The following is a 20544-nucleotide window of genomic DNA, read 5'->3' as shown; positions in this document are numbered from 1 at the left end:
ATGACTGTAATTTGGTTAAGAAAAAGATTTGAAGAAGTAAGACACATGTAGGGCAGTGGTGGTAGTGGCTTTAAGGCGACGATAGTCGTGGGTTCAGGGCAGTGGCGGTCCTATGGTGGTGGATTGAGGTCATGCGTTTTAAGTTTTTGACTTTTTGTTTAAAAGAGAGCGGAAGAGAGAGAGGGGGATGGGGAGAGTGAGAGAAAGAGAGAGAGAGAGAGAGAGAGAGAGAGAGAGAGAGAACGGTGGGGGTGGGTGGGGGTAAGGGGATAATTCTTTTTTTAAAGTAAAATAGTATTAGGATAATTATAAAAAACACAAAAAGGAAAATAAAAGGGCATAACCGTCTTTTCAAGTTTTTTTGGACCAAAATCACAGGAAGTTTTTGATTTTGGGTCTTCCATGCAAGTTGAAAACTTTTTGGACCCTATCCAAAGTTTTTCGCAAACCATAAGGACCAATTTTGCAGTTTTGTCTTTTAGTTTTATTCAACAATTTTAAATCATATGTTGTCAATTTTACCGGTTGTGAAACCGGATTTTTGAATAAAAACTCAATAATTGGTATCAGAGCCATTTTTTCAAGATTAGTTAGATTATTTGTTTAGTTGATGAAATCTTGGATTTGGAAGACATTGATGGTTTTCTCTTTGCAAGAAAAATCTATACATATTTTCTGTGATAACTTTAAAATGTTTATAATTGTTATTTTTGACCAAAAGTTTACATGCATCCTTTTGGTCAAGTTGCCTTAGAAAAAAAAGAGTTGCTTTATATGATTTTGAGTATATAAATATGTATGATGTGCATAAACTAGCCATGGACATTTGTGTTGTTGAATGTGTTGATTTATTTAAAATGGTTGTAACTATTTATTTATTCATATGGTTTGTAATAATTAAATAGATAGTTTTCATTTGTTAATTTTTTTAAGTAATAGATTAGTTATAGAAATAGTTTATTTTTATAAAAATGTTAAAATAATGAAGGTGGTGGCCATTTTGAAGATCAAAAGTTTATAAACTTGATTTTATTAAAGTTTCTTAAACTTTATAAAATTATTTTTTTTATAAACTTGCTACAAGGTGTTGAAACAAGTGGAAGCACATGAAGACTTTACAAGATAAAGGTCCCTTATTGTCTCTTTAGGAATGGACTTGATAATTTTGTGATGACTCACAAAATTATTACTAGTTAATGACTTGGTTTATGCACATATGTTATAATTGTTATGTATGCTTGTGTTGTTTTATGTTTATGTTATTATTATGTTATGGTTGATAAATTAGTTTGCAAATGCAAAATAATATTTGAACATAAACAAACATCACAATGAGTTTGGTTTTACTAAAATTTACCTTTTAACATAAGATGCTAAAAATAGTTTTACAATAAAACAAGTTTTATCGTTAAACTAGTAACCGGTAAAATTTCCGTATTAAAATTGTATAAGTTTAAAATAGAGATTTGTAAACTTATCAAACTTCAAACCTTATTTTATAAAAGGACGTTTTATTAAAAGGTTTCCAAATGTTCTAAAGCACTCAAACGATATAAGTTTATACTAGTTATTAATTTAAAACTTTGATCACGTCAATTATATAAAACCGGGTTTTATGTATAGAACATTGTTAAAAAATTTGATTTTAACATGAAATAATTTTTTTTTAAACTATACCATAGTTTATTTAATGCATGCAATAGCCATGATATAATATGTTTTTTAAACTAGAATTATAAAAACATCAAAGACACCTCATAAACCTCAAATCTATGCAATCATTTTTTAAAGAACACTTGCACGTCTCTTGTATGCACTAGTGGGATAAATGATATCTAACTGCTTAGTGTTATCTATTGATGGCCGAGGTGTTTTCGCGATTTCCATAACCAAGTTATAGGCTGATTACACAAGTTTTTCAAATTGAATGATTTGATTGGAAATCTCTTGTGATAAAGGATACCTAAGCAAGAGAGTTTGGATGCATAGATGTAATCAAACATGTCTAATTAAATTTGTTATTAGTGATCTCAGAAATGTATGAATTATATAGTAGTATGTAGTTGATAATCAATATCTACCGGGTTGAATTCGGATGAACGAGATAAAGGATACCTAACCATTTATTTGTTTTGCAACTTGGATCCTAGACTTTGATAATTAATGTTTTTAAAAACTAAAATGGGTATTAATTATTAAAGATTAAATATTGAAAATATTAAATGAATTTTTGTTTAAAATTTTTGTAGATATATAATCCACTCTCATAATTATGAATTGTCATTTCTCTTTAAATGACTTAATGAAACAATAACATTCAATAGATACAACTTCAATGAATGGGTTCATGTTTTAAGAGACAATCTCATGATAGATGTGAAATTCTATACACTTAAAGGTCATAATCCTAAACAAATTACTTTGAGTAATATACCTAATTATGTTACCTAGTAAATGCATCACTGTGATGCTCAAGATGCTTCTAGCATCATACTAGGAACAATTATTCATGACTTCTAGGAAGTTTTGGATAGTTTTAACATACATATATATATATATATATATATATATATATATATATATATATATATATATATATATATATATATATATATATGATATAATAGGTCAAGCAATATTCCAATAAATACAATGATATTTTATTTAAAGCAAGTTTAAACATTGAAATAATGCAAGGCTAAAGGAGTCACCTTGTGTGATCCAGGAGGCCCATGTTTAAGGAATAAACATATTTAAGCCCAAGAAATCCAATAAGGCCCACATAGATGGATCATGTTTCTTTTGCAAAGAAACTGGACACTGGTAGAGGAACTGCTCCTCTTATCTAGAAAGAAAGTCTGGAAGAGACTAGTACTTCAATTATCTACTGGATAGAACTCATATTTTTCGTGTAACGCTCAAGTACTTGGTACTTGAATGTTAATCTAATATTTGTGACTTGATTGCAAATATTTACAGAAGAGTAACTAGTTGAGCACAAGCAAGTTGGAACTACACTCTCGAAGTTTAGTTTATTATTTATGCTTAGAACATAAATCGTTTGTAATATAAAACAACATTTGTTTTGGAACAATGTATGTCATGTATAATATTTATGTCTCAGTCATTTATTAAAATGTTTGATTATTTACTAGATCGTTTTTCATAACGATAATACCCATATTCTGAAATGGTTTACTTATATTTCTGAGACTAGATCTCTTAATTGAATTACAAAGTAAATATCAACATTTTATAAATAAAATTAAGTTCTATCTGCGAACACTTTTGACTTAAACTTGTTTTAAATCAAACTTATCCATGACATTGTTATCTCTATTGTATAAATGAAATCCACATATTCCAACTTCAAGAAAGGGATCTTTGAAAGCAAATAATGTAGTTTATTTGACATATGTGAATCTTTTTTATATATAAAAGATTCCTAATAATATTTTCACTAAAGTGTAGAGAAAATAATTGTTAAGGAACCATATTCATTGGTCTATGAATTCCTTTCTAATGAATGTCGGAGATTAAGCACCAGATATCAAATCAAATTTATTAACAACTATAGTAGCTTTAATTATGTTGAAGGTTTCAAAAGGTTGAGATACAAACCGGTAAAAGTTATCTGAGGCCTTAATGATAATAAATGATGAATTAAATCTTACGTCATATGATGTACTTTCTAATCAGTAGAAATGTCCTCCTTTTAACCTTTTTGGGATTATACTTCAATCACTATTAATTGTATCTAGAATACAAACACCAACTAATTACTTAGTTATAGAATATTCTAAAAGGGCATTTAGATTCTTATATAAAAATCCACCAAGAATAAGTTCATTTATTCCTCTGAAAGTTGAGTTTGTAGAAAGCAAGTTTCTAATGACAAAGCAAGTGGGAGGCACGTAGAACTTGAAGCTACTCAAGAACCATAGACGGATGTAACAATTGTTGGCACTAGTTTCAACAAGGAATTATTGAACATGAATAGTAGCTATTCATTAACACAAATTGTTCACAATAATGGTAAAAATCATCTATGACTTGAGAAATGCGGAAACTCTCATTGATGAGTTCTTGATGGTTTCTAGTTAAACCATCAACTATAAAAATGTTATATTAGAGCTTGAATCTAACAAATGACTTAAAGTCATGAACATTGAGATGTAATCCATGTTTAATAATCAAGTATGAGTTTGATTAATATTTCTCTCTATAGTAAGGCTAGAAGGAGTAAGAGATTCTTCTAGAAAGAATATATACATGGATATATATATATATATATATATATATATATATATATATATATATACACATTTAGTAATACTTGTTATATAAGGATTTTCTCATACTCATGCCATTAACTATGGTCCTTCTCATACTCATGACATTGACTATGATCAAACATTTTCACAAGTAGCTATGATTAGATCAACAAGGATATTATTTACTATAACTTTATATTCTTAATATGAGATATAGCAAATAGATTTCAAGAAATACCGCCTTTTCTTAATAGACATCTACTAGAAGATATCTATATAGCTTAGCCGGGAGGTTTTCTTAATCCATGCTATCCTAACCAAATGTGTAAGGCTTAAGATCCACTTATGGATATAAAATAAACATATCAAGGTTGGAATAGTCATGTTAATATAAAGATACAAGGTATGTTTTTATATCAAAATGAAAAAGAATGTGTGTGTTTTTACTAAGAACTAGTGGGAAGATAGTGATATTCCTAGTCTCATATGAAAGAGACATACTTAAGTATTTGAAATGATATTCCGACTATTCAAGATGGTTTTCACCTTGACTCGGAAAGTATTTGTAAAATGATAGAATTATGAATAACAAGATACATTCTTGGAATGTAAAATTTATAAGAGATAGATAAAGATGAATGTTAAAGGTTTTAAAATTCTTTTTGCATGAAATGACAATATCTTGAAAGAGGTCAAGATACAAGATTCCTTTGAAAGATTCTTAACATTGTATCATGACACCATTTTTGAGTGTCTCAAATGGATCTAGCACATAGGTTTGAGCTAGATAAAATGATTTATATTCTATTTGCTTGGCTAATGAATCCATCATTTATGTCATATCATGAGATACAAAATTGAATACATTGTTAAGTCACTAGATGACTGTGAGAATATTATAAAAGTACTTAAGAAGAGCTAAGAGAATGTATATGAGATAATTAGTTTAGAATAAAATCTCAATGTAAAGAGCTACATAGGATTTTGATTTCTAAATAAATATAGATAATTATGAATTATAATTGGATTATGACGTCATTTTGGAATGAAGAGTAAGTTTAGTTTGAATGAGAATATGAGATCCAAGCAAAACAAAAGAGCATAATCTACTAAATAAGAATACACTACTTTTTAGAAGTTGAAATCAAATATAGTTGGATGAACTAGATCATTGAAAAACTAGGTTGAATCCTTCCATTCGGGGATAACCTATAAATCTTTTGTGAGTAATAGAGTGTACTTAATCAAGCTAAGAAACTCTATGTCACATAAGAGCACCAATTATATTCTCCAAAATAGTTAACTATACTTAAAGTAATGTCAAATAGGGAGATAATTGTATTCGCAAAATTCATACAAATTAAAATCAGTCGGACCCATTAATAAAGTCCATATATGGGCTAAGCATGATTAGTTATACTTTAGCTATAGGACTTCATTCTTCTAGTAATGGGATTTTGATTTGAATTTAGTATTTGGATATTGGAACATTATAAAACAACTATTACATAATGTTTTGATATACTGGGATATGATCATTACATTAATACTTGTTGTGTTGTATATTAACATTTTTAATCCATGAATAATATTATTATTCTAAAGGTTCATAGTCGGTCATGATTGTGGGAGCAATTATGAAGTAAGACTAATATGAAATGGATTGGTTGACTCTCACTAGATGAATAGGCAAGTGGTTGTAAGCAACTTTCATAGTACTTGTCAGAGAACTAGTACTGAATGGACCCGCATCAAGATCATCTCATAGATCACAGTCGCGAGTGATACTTAATTAATAGGTACTATCTTTGTATCCTTAACACATGAGATACATAGTGGGACTTAAGTGTAGGGAGTGTTGTGCTTTGATATGACCAAATGATGTTCCTTGACCGAGCAATTATAAAATTCACATTCGGGTATGGTATGAACTATAAAAGAGGCTTATGTAGTCAAGATGGGATTTGTTCCTCTTATGTGTTAAGAGTTAGACATCTAACGCACGTTACCCAAAGTTGAATTACAAATGAGATTGATTGCGATCCAAGACTCATGTTTACCAGGATGTTTGTAACAAATGGATAATTGATAAACGTACCATAATACATTAGTTGAAGCTTAGTGCTTTTGGGAATTAGATGCTGATGAATGGCATTCTTCGTCATATGTTATTGGGGGCAGTGAAATGTTGCTAGATGTTCACCACTGTCTATATCAATCTATAATGAGCCTTGTGCAAGTGGGAGATTAAAAGATCTAGTATGCCCAAGATTCATTATATAATCATATTGCTAATAATATATGATCATATAGGGTCACACCATATAGCAAGTTACCGTCAATTGATTATTTATTAGTATAATTTAATTATTAATAAATATATCAACACTTGTATTTAATTGGAAAATTATTAATATTATTTTACTAACTAAGAATTTATTATTTGTGGAAATAATATTTATTGGAGAAATAACAACTTATGAAATATATCATAAAACATGATTATTTATAAGTTATATTTATATCTTAATAAACTAGTTCAATTTATATAGAATGTAGTTTTATTTAAAATAAGTTAGTTACAATTTATATAAAATATAATTTTATATAAAGTAAGATATTTATATATGACTAGTTATATATATATATATATATATATATATATATATATATATATATATGTGTGTGTGTGTGTGTGTGTTGGGAATTCTTTATATAAATGATTTATTTTTATAAAGATAACATGTACGTATATAAAAACTAGCCATGAGACAACTTTTGTCTTCTTTTGGACATGCCTTTTTTGAAAAATGGTAGGAGACAAGGCATGCATGCCTTGTCTATTCTTTTGTCATGCTTGGCACAAAGTTGTCTCTCCTTTTACTTTATGATTTCCTTTCACTTTTTTGGCCATTATACAAGGAAGGGCTTGGAAGGCTTTTAGAGGTAGTTCATATCTCCTTGCAAGCATTCTTTTGGTTCTTTGGAGACCCAAAACCGAGAGCACTTCGTCACCATGGGGCTACCAAAATTTCGAGCTTCATGCTCTCTCTTCTCCTCCATTCTCTTGCATTTTGATGCTAGACAAAGTCTCTTTGTTGCTTCACCTTGGAATATATATTTGGTATATATTTCAAAGGCTTATGAACAACAAATTACAAGTGAATACTAGCATGTTTTGATGGTTCTACTCTTTTTTGGTGGATACTTGTAGAGAACTCTTGTTTTAGAGTTTCATGTCACACTTCATCAACTTCCAACCTCCCATGAGGATCAAAGTCTTCAAAGGTTGTTATGTTTTCCTTTCTATAGTTGTTTTAATCTTTCTAACTCTTGCAAAATGATCATTGATGGGTAAATTAGTTTTAGTTTTATTCAACAATTTTAAAGCTTCCATTGTCAATTTTACCGGTTGTGAAATCGGATTTTTGAATAAAAACCCAACACATCGGTCTTCAAAATTTGAGATAGAAGATTATTCGCTAAAAACATGAACACCCAAAAAAATCCATGTAACTCACCAAAGTGTTGATTCTCAGTTAAACCTAATTGAGAAAAACCAAAGTCAAGACGATAATGCCCATAGTCATCGCAAATATCAACATTAATATGCTCATCGAGACACCAACAAAACTTGACTTTAATAATTCTTTTTCAAGCTTCACTAATAAGCATAATTTTGAAAAATCACACTTCTTCTTCGAATGACAATATTAAATTCCCCCTTGTTTATGATTGAAATAAAATCAGAAAACTTTTATTTGGTCATGAGAGTGTGCTCAAATGGATAAATCGCTTCTATACTCCCCCTTGACATGTGAAATGCACATTACACTTCAAATCTAGAAAATCGATAAACTCGACATTGTTAGTCGAAATTTGAGCTTTTCGGGTTGTCTTGGACTTGAAAATGAACAAAAATTGTTCACATTGCTAGAAAACGCTTTGCAAAAATATCAACTTCGAAATCCCTACAAATCTCTCCAAAAGTTTCAAAGTTTTTTGCTTTTGGGTGAAAAATGCTATTTTGCTGAAATGTCAGGGACCAAATATGTAGCATGTGTTATCATCTTCCCCATTTGATATATTAACAGAACACAATAGGAAGGCACAAAAATGACTTCGACCACTTCTCGATTCGAATTTGATTTCTTACTCTCGTAAAAGCCAACTCATCACCATTGAAGTATCATCTTTCATTTATAAGCTCAACCACAATCGAAATAAAATTTTGACCTGTTGAACAATCATCCAATATCCCCATCACTTCGATGCTTTTGTGAGCATTACAACCAGAACAATAAATTTCTACCTTCAAATAGCAGACATCGATCATTGGTAGCCTATTTTGACTCCAATGAACATTGCACCAGCATCCAACACTTCATTCAACCATCGAAGACATTTATACCCTTCGACAACACAAAATCACGTTTTTTCATTTTCGACTAAATATCATCATTCCATTTAGCTTCGATTCCACTTCGATCAACATATGCAGTATCAAATTTCTTCAGAAAATTTCGATTTTGACTTTGAAGCACAATCCCATCTTCCTGAATTTTCTTTCAAATATTCGATAATTTGCATTTTCGATAAATAACATATTTGTAGAGCACCATTTGCTTCGTGTGACCATCAAATCTTCACTAAGTGCATTTCGATTCGAATAAAATTCACCAAAGCATACAATTTTGACTTTTAATCAAGACAACACTTCAAATCGATAAAAAAAATCCTTCTGTATCGATGCTTCGATGTACCCTAAGATACAAAATTTCTATACTTCAAGAACATCAGTTTTGACTTTCATCTTTTGACTAAGCTTTTAAACCATCAAAAACCAAATAGTGTGCTTCCATACTCAACTTAGCAACAACTTGATGGTGTTAGAAATTCAAGCCAAGTTTCATAAAAACCAAAATTCAATTCCAAGAAACCTTTTTAGATCAAAAAATCACTTTTGTGAGAATAATTTCCCTTGAATATTATTAAAGAATTGATACAAATATATACACAATTACAACATGAATAAAAGGAAACAGAATAACTAATTTACATAAGAGATTTATGCTTATTTATTCCTAATACTCCCCTCAAGTGAATGGGTGGTGGATGAACACGTAATTGATCTCGGAACCGTTCAAACAACGGTCTAGGCAATGGCTTAGTGAATATATCAGCAACCTGAAGCTTGGTTGGAACAAATTTGGTGTGTAGTTTTCCTGCCAAAACAAGTTCTCGAATGAAATGATGATCAATGTCAATATGCTTGGCCCTTTTATGTGCAATAGGATTTTGACTCAAGAAAATAGCACTTAAGTTGTCACAAAGGAGTGTAGGGCGCTCAGAAGGAAGAGCATTAAGATCACGTAAAAGATGAGTAATCCAGATAAGTTCAGCAACAGTGTTGGCCATAGCCCGATATTCAGACTCACAACTTGAGCGAGACACAGTTGGTTGCTTCTTCGCACTCCATGAAACTTGATTGCCACCAAAAAAGATAGAGTAGCCATAAGTAGAACATCTAGTCTCAATACAACGTGCCCAGTCAACATCAGAATAACCAATAAGCATAGACTTGGTGGGGTGTAAGAAAGTGAGCCCATGATGAAGAGTGCCTTTAACATAACACAATATTATTTTGACAAGAGAAAAATGGTGATTTGTAGGGGCATGAAGAAACTGACTGGCTTGATTGACTGCATAGGATAGATTAGGCCTAGTAATAGTCAAGTATTGAAGAGCACCAACATAGGACCGATACAAAGTAGCATCATGAAAAGGAGTACCATCAGTAGTAAAAACATCATTAGTGGCAAGAGGCGTGCCAACAGGTTTAGAATCAAGGAGACCGGCCCTTGATAAAATATCATGCGCATACTTACTTTGAGTGAGACACAAACCTTCAGCAGTATAAGTAACCTCTAGATCAAGAAAGTAGGTAAGCTTCCCTAAGTCTTTAATAGCAAACTCACGTGTGAGGGAAGATACAAAGCGAGCAATTGAAGGTTCATGATTATCGGTCAAAATTATATCATCAACATAGACCAGAAGATACAAAAGACATGAGCCTTGATGAAAAATAAAAAGTGAAGTGTCAGCCTGACTACACTTAAAACCTTGAGTAATAAGAAAGTTGCTGAGTCGTTGAAACCATGCACGAGGAGCTTGACGAAGACCATAAAGAGCCTTATTAAGGCGACACACATGATTTGGATGGCGTGGATCAACATAACCTGGAGGTTGCTCCATATAGACAATCTCACGTAAATGGCCATTTAAGAACGCATTTTTAACATCAAGTTGATGAAGGTTCGAACGATTTGCAACGGCTAGAGAAAGAACAACAAGGACTGTTGTGGCTTTTACAACTGGACTAAACGTGTGAGAAAAATCAAACCCTGGAACCTGAGTGAATCCTTGAGCAACGAGTCGGGCCTTATGTCGCTCAATAGTACCATCGACATTAAATTTAGTCCGGAAAACCCACTGAGAACCTATGATGTTAGTGGAAGATGGTCGAGGTATGAGAGTCCAGGTTTGATTCTCACGAAGTGCCTTGATTTCATCATCCATAGCACGACACCAATGTTCAAACTTGGAAGCTGATTTAAAACCCTTAGGTTCGGTGGTAGCAAAATGAGCATCATGCAAAGTAGAAGGAGAAACAACAAGGAGATCAAGAATATGCCTCGGTTTAATAATCCCATGCTTACTACGAGTAGCCATAGAATGCCCCTGAATTGGTGGAGGCAGTGGTGGAGAGGGTTGTTAAAAAACAACCGGTGACGGAGGTGACGACTGGGGCAACGCTTGAACCGGTGACACAGGTGGCGATGGTGGCGTAGCTGGTGTAGGCTGTGATGATGATTGGACAGATGTCAAGTCATCATGGATACAAGAGAGACACAACTGAGATGGGGTAGTAGAAACAGTAGGTACTGATGTAGGAGAAGACTGCTTGGAACTGTCCAGAATTTGCACAGGGAGATCTTCAAAATAAGAAGATAAAAACAAGTGTAATGTGTCAGCTGTAGGAGGATCATACACATAAGGAAAAATGCTTTCATCAAAAGTTGCATGGCGAGTAATGTAAACCCGAGAATTTGAAGGATCCAAGCACTTGTATCCTTTGTATTGAGTGCAATAACCGAGAAAAATGCAGCCAATACTTCGAGGAGATAATTTATGCTACGCATACGATCGTAGATAGGGGTAGACACGACACCCAAAAGCTTTAAAATTGTTGTAGTTAGGTACGGTGTGAAAGAGAACTTCAAATGGAGACTTATGATCCAAAATATTTGTAGGAAGGCGATTTATGACATAAATTGCTGATGTGAAAGCATCAACCCATCGATTTTCAGGAGCATGTGCACTTAACAACATGGCAAGTCCGGTTTCTGTAAGGTGACGATGCTTTCTTTCGACACGGCCATTTTGTTGAGGTACATAAGGACACGAAACTTGATGGTGAGTGCCATTATCAAGGAAAAGTTTGGTAACTCGAGTGTTTAAGAACTCTCCGCCGCCATCACTTTGAAATACCTTTAGTTTGCTAGAAAACTTAGTTTGAGCAAACTGTAAGAAACCAACCAAAACCTCATAAAAATCGGATTTCTTTTTAAGGGGATAAAACCATGAGAACCATGAGTGATCATCTACAAATAGAGCATAAACCGATAGCCATCAACAAAGGTGATAGGGGCCGGACCCCATAAATCGCAATGAACTATATCAAGGACATATAGTGCTCGTTTATTATTGAATTCAAATGGTAAACGATGTTGTTTGGACAACGCACAAGAAGAACACATAGAAGGACTTGGTAAAATAGAATTAACACGCAAAAAACCATTTTTATTGAGCAAAGAAATAACATCATAATTAACATGTCCAAGTCTTTTATGCCATAATTCAAAAGAGGCTTTATTTGAAGAGATCACAGATGCCACCAATGCTTGAAAAGCAGAATTGTAAACGTAAAGCCCATCCTTATGTGTGCCTGTTGCTAGTATCCTTTTGTTGATTGTGTCCTGAATAGAAAATTTGGATCGAGAGAACAAGAAATCAACAGGGTAATCATTAGTCAACTTGCTAACTGAGAGTAACTTCTTTTTGAGATTAGGAACAATAAGTATGTCGCGTAATTTCAAGTTTGGAGCAATGGAATAAGTACCAACACGAGAGATAGGGAGAACATTACCATTACCAAAAGCTACCTTATCATGACCATGATAAGGGGTAGAAGAATCCATTGCAGCCGAGAAGGGAGCCATATGAGCGGTGGCACCCGAATCGACATACCAATCGGGTGTAGAGTTGTTTATATTACACTCGGTGTTGAAGGCTTGAGCAAGATTAGCATCAGAATAAGAAGACCTTTGTGCATAGGTTCCAAGATCCGGACAGGCATTCGCATAATGACCATCATGACGGCATAGTTGGCAATGAGGTGGTCGACGACCACGACTTCGGCCGGCTGAGTTTCCTCGGTTTGAGGAGCGACCACGTCCTCGGTTGGATGAGCCTCCTCGAGAAGTGTTAGCGGTGAAGGCAACAGGGGCGAGTGGGGAGTCCTGTAGCGAGGAAATGAAGAGCTCATGGCCTTCTGCTCGAGCAACGAGATCACAGAAGAGTGGGCGAGTAGACTGGGTTCGCTGTGCGGTGGAGAAGGTTTCGAAGGAGGGCCCTAAGCCACATAAGAACCAATGGCTTTTGTCATCATTGGAGACAGCCTGCCCAATCGCCGAGAGCTGATCATAGATTGCCTTAAACTGTTTGGCATATTCAGAAACAGATAGTGTACCCTTCTTGAGCTGACATAGTGAATCCTTGAGATTTTGTGAACGTTCCAGGGAGTCATGGATGTAGGCTGATTCAAGAGCAAGCCAGACTTCACGCGGAGAAGAGAGTCCCAGTACTTCTACCATAGATTCCTCAGAGAGAGAAGATTGAAGAATGAGAAGTACCTTCTGATCAAGATCGATCCATGAATCAAGGTCCGGATTTGCAGTCTCTTTTCCGTCGACTGTGATCTTGGAGGGAGGAAGAGTGGTTGAGCCATCGACATGGCTGATCCATCTTTGATGTCGCAACAATGGTGTGATTTGATTCTTCCACAAAAGATAGGTTGAAGAATTTAATTTGATGGTGAGCATATGGATGAGGGTATTCAAAGAAAAGGAGTTATCGGAGGGAGAAGAAGCCATCAAGAAGAAGAAAAAGAAATCACCTATTGAAGGGTAGCCAATTAGGTTTGGGATCGATTTTTGGCTGATACCATGTGAGAATAATTTCCCTTGAATATTATTAAGGAATTGATACAAATATATGTTGGAACTTTGTTAAATGGAAAACTCTCTATATGGGACTTATCCCACATTGGAAGAAAGAGGAACTTTATACTCCCTTAAAAAGCCTTCTACTAGTTGTTTACTAATTAGATCAAAGCCTTGGACTAGAGGGATTGGGTTGGATTTGGTGATTGGGCTAGTCAAAATGGTCATGAAAGACTTAGATTAATATATATATATATTTAATGGTCAAAAGATTGGCCTTGAGCCTTGGGGCTCTTGGGGTCTCATTGACTAATTACATTATTTTATATATATTAATTCCGATTTTGACTTTTATTATCTATTAAAAATCTGTTAAATTGGTTTTAACTGTTTTGACAGTTATTTTCGGTTGGCAGTTTTTGGAGGGAAAACCAGTCACTCTATAGCTGTAAATAGATCACCAAAGAACAGATTTGGGGTTAAGAAAAACCATAGAGATATTCCTCATATAAATTCGTATTCATCATGCAATGACGGGAACATAGTGAATTTCGTCAGAATCAAGAGAACATCTTGGTTGATTGTTGTATCCTCTTGACAGATCCCTACCAGGGAAATTTTTGTCTTAGGACACTGCAAGGCAGGCCTCAATCTCTACAATTTCCTGATTATATTTCTGTGTAATCATCAAACAAGTATCTTTCCTGTAAATTGATTCTTGTATTTTATATATATATATATATATATATATATATATATATATATATATATATATTTGAATTTTTTTTTGTTTTATTTCAATTAGATTTGTTGATTGTACACTTATGTAATAACAATCTAAGACAGAAATCAAAGAGTGAAGAATGGATCAAAATTCCATCATCAAAACACATGTGGAAAAGCCTGAGAAATTCAAAGGCTCAGATTTCCGGAGATGGCAACAGAAGATGTTGTTTTATCTAACAACTCTTCATGTTTCCAATGTTCTCACTGATGATTCTCCCTCTCATCCTATTGGTATAACCACTGCAGAAGGAACAACACCACCCAGTGAAGCCCAATTGGCAGAACATCAAAGGGTAGTGGAAAGTTGGAACACAAATGAATATAATTGCAGAAATTATATTCTGAATGCCCTGGATGATTCTCTCTATCACATCTACTCTACCATGACTACTGCAAGAGAGATATGGGAATCACTAGAAAAGAAATACAAAACAGATGTGGCATGTTCCAAGAAATTCGTGATTGGAAAGTTCATGAATTTCAAGATGGTGGATACCAAATCTGTCCTCAAACAAGTGGAGGAAATTGAAGTCATTGCACATGATCTTGAAGTTGAAGGTATGGGTATAAACTCTAACTTTCTTGTTGGTTCAATCATTGAAAAACTTCCTCCTTCTTGGAAGAATTTCAAATTATATCTGATGATGACATGAGTTTTAAGCAACTTGTGTTGAGAATTCGTGTGGAAGAAGATAACAGATTGAATGAGAAGGCAGATGCAAATTCCTTGGAACCAAGTGCAAACTTTGTTGGAGAAGCAAGTACTTCAAGGACAAAGCACAACAACAAGAAAGGGAAGCAAGGCTCCAAAAACTCTTCCAAAGATGGCAAAAATCATGGCCCTAACAAGAAGAATTTCAAGAAGAATTCTGGTCCATGCTATGTTTGTGGCAAAATTAGATACAAGGCCAAAGATTGCAGATTCAGGAGGGGTCAAGGAGGAAACAATGGAGGAAATAATGGAGGGAACAATGGAAACAATGGTGGTAATTCTGGTGGAGGAAATTATGGTCAAGCCAACATGGTTGAATCACCAAATCAGTTTGTTGTTGTGATTCAAACCAACATGTTTAGCAATTGTGTGGATTGGTGGATTGATACTGGAGCCACAAGGCACATTTGCAACTCCCGAACTATGTTTTCTACATACCAGAAAGTCTCGGATTCTGAACCAATGTTTATGGGGAATGGCTCTACCGCAAAAGTTGAAGGAAACGGAAAAGTGAAGCTGCAACTGACTTCTGAAAAAGAACTCATTTTAAGTGATGTTTTGCATGTTCCTAAAATTACTAAGAATTTGATTTCTGGTCCTATTCTTAGTAACAAAGGTTTCAAACTTGTATTTGAGTCTGATAAGTTTGTTCTCACCAAGGGTGGGGTGTATGTTGGAAAAGGATACCTTAGTGAGGGTCTCTTCAAAGTCAGTGCCTTACCTTTGTACTATGGTGTTGAAACACCAAACAATGATGTAACTAATGTTAATGCTAATGCAATAATGGGAACTACTAGCCCCCCTTCTATGTATATGCATGATCCTTCAATTTTGTGGCATTCTCGTTTGGGACATGTCAGTTTTCGTTCTATTCAAAGAATGGCAAAACATGGCATGTTACAAAAATGTTCATTAGATAAAAATATAAAATGTGAGGTTTGCGTAGAATCCAAATTTTCACAACATCCTCATAAATCAGTTGAAAAATCTAATGAAATACTTGGCTTAATCCGCTCTAATTTATGTGATTTTAGAGCAACACCTACAAGAGGAGGAAAGAATTATTATATATCTTTTACTGATGATTGCAACAAGTATTGTTATATTTATTTGTTAAATACCAAAGATGAAGCCTTGAATTATTTTAAGAATTACAAGGCTGAAGTTGAAAATCAACTTGACAAAAAGATCAAAATTCTAAGGTCTGATCGAGGAGGAGAATATGAATCCAAAGACTTTGCTGAATTTTGTTCTTTAAACGGTATTATACATCAAACAACTGCTCCATATACTCCTCAACAAAATGGAGTGGCAGAAAGAAAGAATAGAACATTGAAAAACATGATTAATTCAATGTTAATTACTTCTGGAGCAACACATAATCTGTGGGGAGAAGCATGTCTTGCAGCAAATTCAATACTTAATAGAATTCCTCATAAAAGGAGTGATAAATCACCCTATCATCTGTGGAAAGGGAGGTTACCCTCTTATAAAAGGATGAAAGTATGGGGTTGCCTTGCTAAGGTACAAGTACCTCTTCCCTAAGAGGACTAAACTTGGACCAAAAACCATAGATTGCATCTATCTTGGCCTTGCAATGAATAGTGAAACCTATAGATTTCTTGTATTTAAATCACATGTTGATGATATCTATAACCAAACCATCATGGAATCAACAGAGGCTGAATTCTTTGAAAATATTTTTCCTTTTTAAGGATAAAGGGAAAGAGGTCACCTGCTCTAGGAAAAGATCTCTAGATGATGGACTAAATGATACCATTCCAGACAAAAGTTACAATCAAATGAAGAGAGTTCTTCTAAGGTTCAAGAAGAGAACTTAGAACCCAGAAGAAGCAAACGGAGAAAAATAGCCAAAGATTTTGGACCTGATTACATGACCTATGTAGTGAATAAGGAACCACAAACCTACAAGGATGCTATGGATTCGTCTGAAGCTCCCGTTTGGAAAGAGGCAATCAAAAGTGAGATCGATTCCATTGTGCAGAATAACACTTGGAAATTGGTAGATTTGCCACCTGGGCAAAAACCAATAGGGCACAAATGGATATTTAAGAAGAAGTTCAGACCTGATGGTACCATTGAGAAGTACAAAGCTCGTTTAGTAGTTAAAGGGTATCGTCAAAAAGAGGGTCAAGACTTCTTTGACACCTATTCACCTGTCACAAGAATTACATCAATTCGCACATTAGTAGCAATTGCAGCCGTTCACTATTTGGAAATACACCAAATGGATGTGAAAACTGCCTTCTTGTATGGTGAACTAGATGAAGAGATATACATGAACCAACCTGAAGGGTTTGTGGTTAAGGGTCAAGAAAGCAAAGTTTGTAAGTTAGTTAGATCACTTTATGGACTAAAACAGGCTCCAAAGCAATGGCATGAGAAGTCTGACAACACATTACTCTCTAATGGATTTAGAATTAATGAATGTGATAAATGTGTTTATGTCAAACAATACAAGAATGCTTGTGTCATCATATGCTTGTATGTGGATGATATGCTTATAATGTGTACTAATTTGGATGTGATCAATCAAACCAAGAAAATGCTACACTCCTCCTTTTCCATGAAAGACTTGGGAGTACTAGATGTGATCCTTGGTGTAAGAGTTCAAAGAAGATCAGATGGTTATACTCTTACTCAGTCCCATTATATTGAAAGTGTACTTAAGAAGTTTGGACACTATGATGACAAGCTGGTACTCACCCCTTTTGATCCTTCTAGTCATCTTAAGAAGAATAAAGGTGATAGTGTAGCTCAGTTAGAATATACTCAAGTTCTTGGTAGCTTAATGTATATTATGAATTGTACTAGACCGGACTTGGCTTATAGTGTAAGTAGATTGAGTCTTTACTCCCACAATCCTGGGAAAGATCATTGGTATGCATTAGTGAGAGTGCTTAGATATTTAAAGCATACAATGAATTATGGGTTGCATTACACGAAATATCCTCCTGTTCTTGAAGGGTATTGTGATGCAAATTGGATTTCCAATACTTCTGAGGCAAAATCCACAAGTGGATACGTGTTCACTCTTGGTGGAGCTGCTATCTCTTGGAAATCATCTAAGCAAACTGTGAATACTCGTTCTACAATGGAAGCAGAATTTGTCGCCTTAGATAAAGCTGCTGAAGAAGCAGATTGGCTTAAAAGCTTCCTAGAAGGTATTCCTCTGTGGCCTCAACCTGTTACTACCATTAACATACATTGTGATAGTATGGCTGCTCTTACTAGAGCACAAAGTCAGATATACAATGGCAAGTCGAGACACATTAGGCGCAAACATATTACCATAAGAGACTTGCTGAAGAATGGAATCATTTCCATTAGTTACATAAATTCAAAGGAAAATATAGCTGATCCCTTGACAAAAGGCCTTAGTAGAGAGCAAGTTCTCTTCACATCGAGGGGAATGAGCTTAAAGCTAATACAATGAGTCACTACCTGGCGGAAACCTAACCTAGCAACATTGGTGATCCCATGGTCTAGGTTCAATAGGAAAACTAGTTGGGGAAGACTCAAAGAAGCACTAACACAAAGGTATGCTCACTCCTATGATATTTATTTTTTGTTTTTCCGTTGATGATCTAGGGATGAATTTTGTATTCTTAATAATGCTGATAGCTTTTATAGTGGAATAGTATGGATTATTCCAGATTAGCATTACCTATGTGAGATGGATGTGAGGTCGCATCTTTGGGAGCTGATATGCCTAAGCTCTCTAAAAGTCTCATGAAGAAAGGATTGTTCACGACTGAAATGAACACAACGGTAAGAAATGATCTATGCTTAGCTATGATATGTGTGATAATTTTTGTTTTCGATTCTACTACAAAAAGTGGTTAGTTCAAGAATCTAGTTCACTACCCACAAAGTAGATCCAAGTAGTACTCACTATGAAAGGTTCAAGTTTTAAAACACCTATTCAGATGCATGTCATATCTTACTTCCCTTATTTGAATATCAAAGTTCACTTATTTTCTATTTAAATGTGGGGTATTCTTGGAGTTTGAATAGAAAATGTCGGGTATTGTTGGAACTTTGTTAAATGGAAAACTCTCTATATGGGACTTATCCCACATTGGAAGAAAGAGGAACTTTATACTCCCTTAAAAGCCTTCTACTAGTTGTTTACTAATTAGATCAAAGCCTTGGACTAGAGGGATTGGGTTGGATTTGGTGATTAGGCTAGTCAAAATGGTCTTGAAAGACTTAGATTAATATATATATTTAATGGTCAAAAGATTCGCCTTGGGCCTTGGGTCTCATTGACTAATTACATTATTTTATATATATTAATTCCGATTTTGACTTTTATTATCTATTAAAAATTAGTTAATTTGGTTTTAACTGTTTTGACATTTATTTTCGGTTTGCAGTTTTTGGAGGGAAAACCAATCACTCTATAGCTATAAATAGATCACCAAAGAACAGATTTGGGGTTCAGAAAAACCATAGAGATATTCCTCATATAAATTCGTATTCATCATGCAATGAAGGGAACATAGTGAATTTCGTCAGAATCAAGAGAACATCTTGGTTGATTGTTGTATCCTCTTGACAGATCCCTACCAGGGAAATTTCTGTCTTACGACACTGCAAGGCAGACCTCAATCTCTACAATTTCCTGATTATATTTATGTGTAATCATCAAACAAGTATGTTTCCAGTAAATTGATTCTTGTATTATATATATATATATATATATATATATATATATATATATATATATATATATATATATATATATATATATATATATATTGAATTTCGTTTGTTTTATTTCAATTAGATTTGTTGATTGTATACTTATGTAATAACAATATATACACAATTACAACATGAATAAAAGGAAACAGAATAACTAATTTACATAAGAGATTTATGCTTATTTATTCCTAATAACTTTCAATAGAAATTTCATCACGTTCATCATGAACTTCATCTTTTTCGGTATAATTTTCATTCAAACCAGTGTGAATTACTCATGCAAGTTGCTGGTTGTAATCATGAAATCGATAATAAATTCTGAATCAGTTCTCCAAATCGCTCATGCAAGTTGCTGGTTGTAATCATGAAATCAATAATAAATTCTAAAATTAGTTCTCCAAATCGATTAAGCCGGTAAGAATTCAAATGAATCAAAGCTGATCGAGAAGTAAGAAAATGAAAAACGAGATTGATTCATTATGGAAATGATGAACGCACGAATGATTCAATCAAACTGGATTGAAATTCACCATAACATCATGATATGTCTGAATGAGATTTACAATGATTGTGTATCAAAGATTAAACACAGGAGATTGAAAATAATCTGATACGAGAGAGTGAATCAATTTATCGGAAAAACAAGAATCATTGTGAATGAGAAATACAATAAAATGGAAATGGCAAATTAATAAAATCGGAGTAAGACCTGGGCTCAATTTAATAGATTGCGTGAATTTGGCTTAAAAGTTAAAGA

The 20544-nt window shown here is 33.8% G+C and overlaps 1 protein-coding gene across 1 annotated transcript; it reads left to right on the top strand.

The window, feature by feature from the left end:
• The first annotated feature begins 14421 nt into the window (after window positions 1-14421).
• Window positions 14422-14997, top strand: LOC145059998 (uncharacterized). The gene has a single exon (XM_079007743.1). The coding sequence runs from the start codon at window positions 14422-14424 to the stop codon at window positions 14995-14997; it is 576 nt and encodes a 191-aa protein (XP_078863869.1).
• Window positions 14998-20544: the final 5547 nt, after the last annotated feature.

The sequence above is a fragment of the Lactuca serriola genome, chromosome 6 (genome assembly GCF_051521515.1).
Source record: "Lactuca serriola cultivar US96UC23 chromosome 6, Lser_US96UC23_V15, whole genome shotgun sequence".
Taxonomy (NCBI): domain Eukaryota; kingdom Viridiplantae; phylum Streptophyta; class Magnoliopsida; order Asterales; family Asteraceae; genus Lactuca; species Lactuca serriola.
The sequence above is the reverse complement of the archived record's forward strand: the minus strand, read 5'-3'. Positions and strand labels throughout refer to the sequence as shown.

Bases quoted from the DNA above. Each gene is read 5' to 3' on its own strand.
- LOC145059998 (XM_079007743.1), top strand. From the start codon at position 14,422: ATGGATCAAAATTCCATCATCAAAACACATGTGGAAAAGCCTGAGAAA.